Genomic DNA, 443 nt, shown 5'->3' on the forward strand with positions numbered 1-443 from the left:
TGGGGGGGGGGGGATGAGAAGTTCTGGATCTGCACCATCCTGCTTACACCACCTTTTTACTACACCTCTTTATTCCTGTTTTTTGATTCTTGTGCATCTTTTGTTTTTATGCATTACGTTACATTATGCATTCGTTTTTATGTTTTTATTTAATCTTAATGCAAGAAAGTCATGACTGTTGTTTTGAGTCCAGAATGACGGGATTAAACTAAAGCAAATGTCCCACCTAGGGGGTCTCCTCCTCCCTTCCTTCACAGAGCCAATCAACACGTTCCACGGCATCCACCAGAACAACGACGAGCCAATCAGAGTGAGCTACCACCGCAACATCCACTACAACTCGGTGGTGAACCCCAACAAGGCCACGATCGGGGTCGGACTGGGCCTGCCCGCCTTCAAACCAGGGGTACCCACCACAGGCCTACAGACCATTAGGGGGGGGC

General features: G+C 48.8%; 1 protein-coding gene across 1 annotated transcript in view; it reads left to right on the forward strand.

The window, feature by feature from the left end:
* LOC117940037 (OTU domain-containing protein 5-like) overlaps positions 1-419 on the forward strand; it is a gene marked incomplete at its 3' end in the record, with an annotated part of 1714 nt that extends 1295 nt beyond the window's left edge. The window contains exon 2 of the mRNA XM_034865434.1: positions 258-419. Coding sequence (XP_034721325.1) covers positions 258-419 — 162 coding nt within the window. The remainder of the gene's footprint in view (positions 1-257) is intronic.
* Between the last annotated feature and the right edge of the window lie 24 nt (positions 420-443).

The sequence above is a fragment of the Etheostoma cragini genome, unplaced genomic scaffold, assembly GCF_013103735.1.
Source record: "Etheostoma cragini isolate CJK2018 unplaced genomic scaffold, CSU_Ecrag_1.0 ScbMSFa_1540, whole genome shotgun sequence".
Taxonomy (NCBI): Eukaryota; Metazoa; Chordata; class Actinopteri; order Perciformes; family Percidae; genus Etheostoma; species Etheostoma cragini.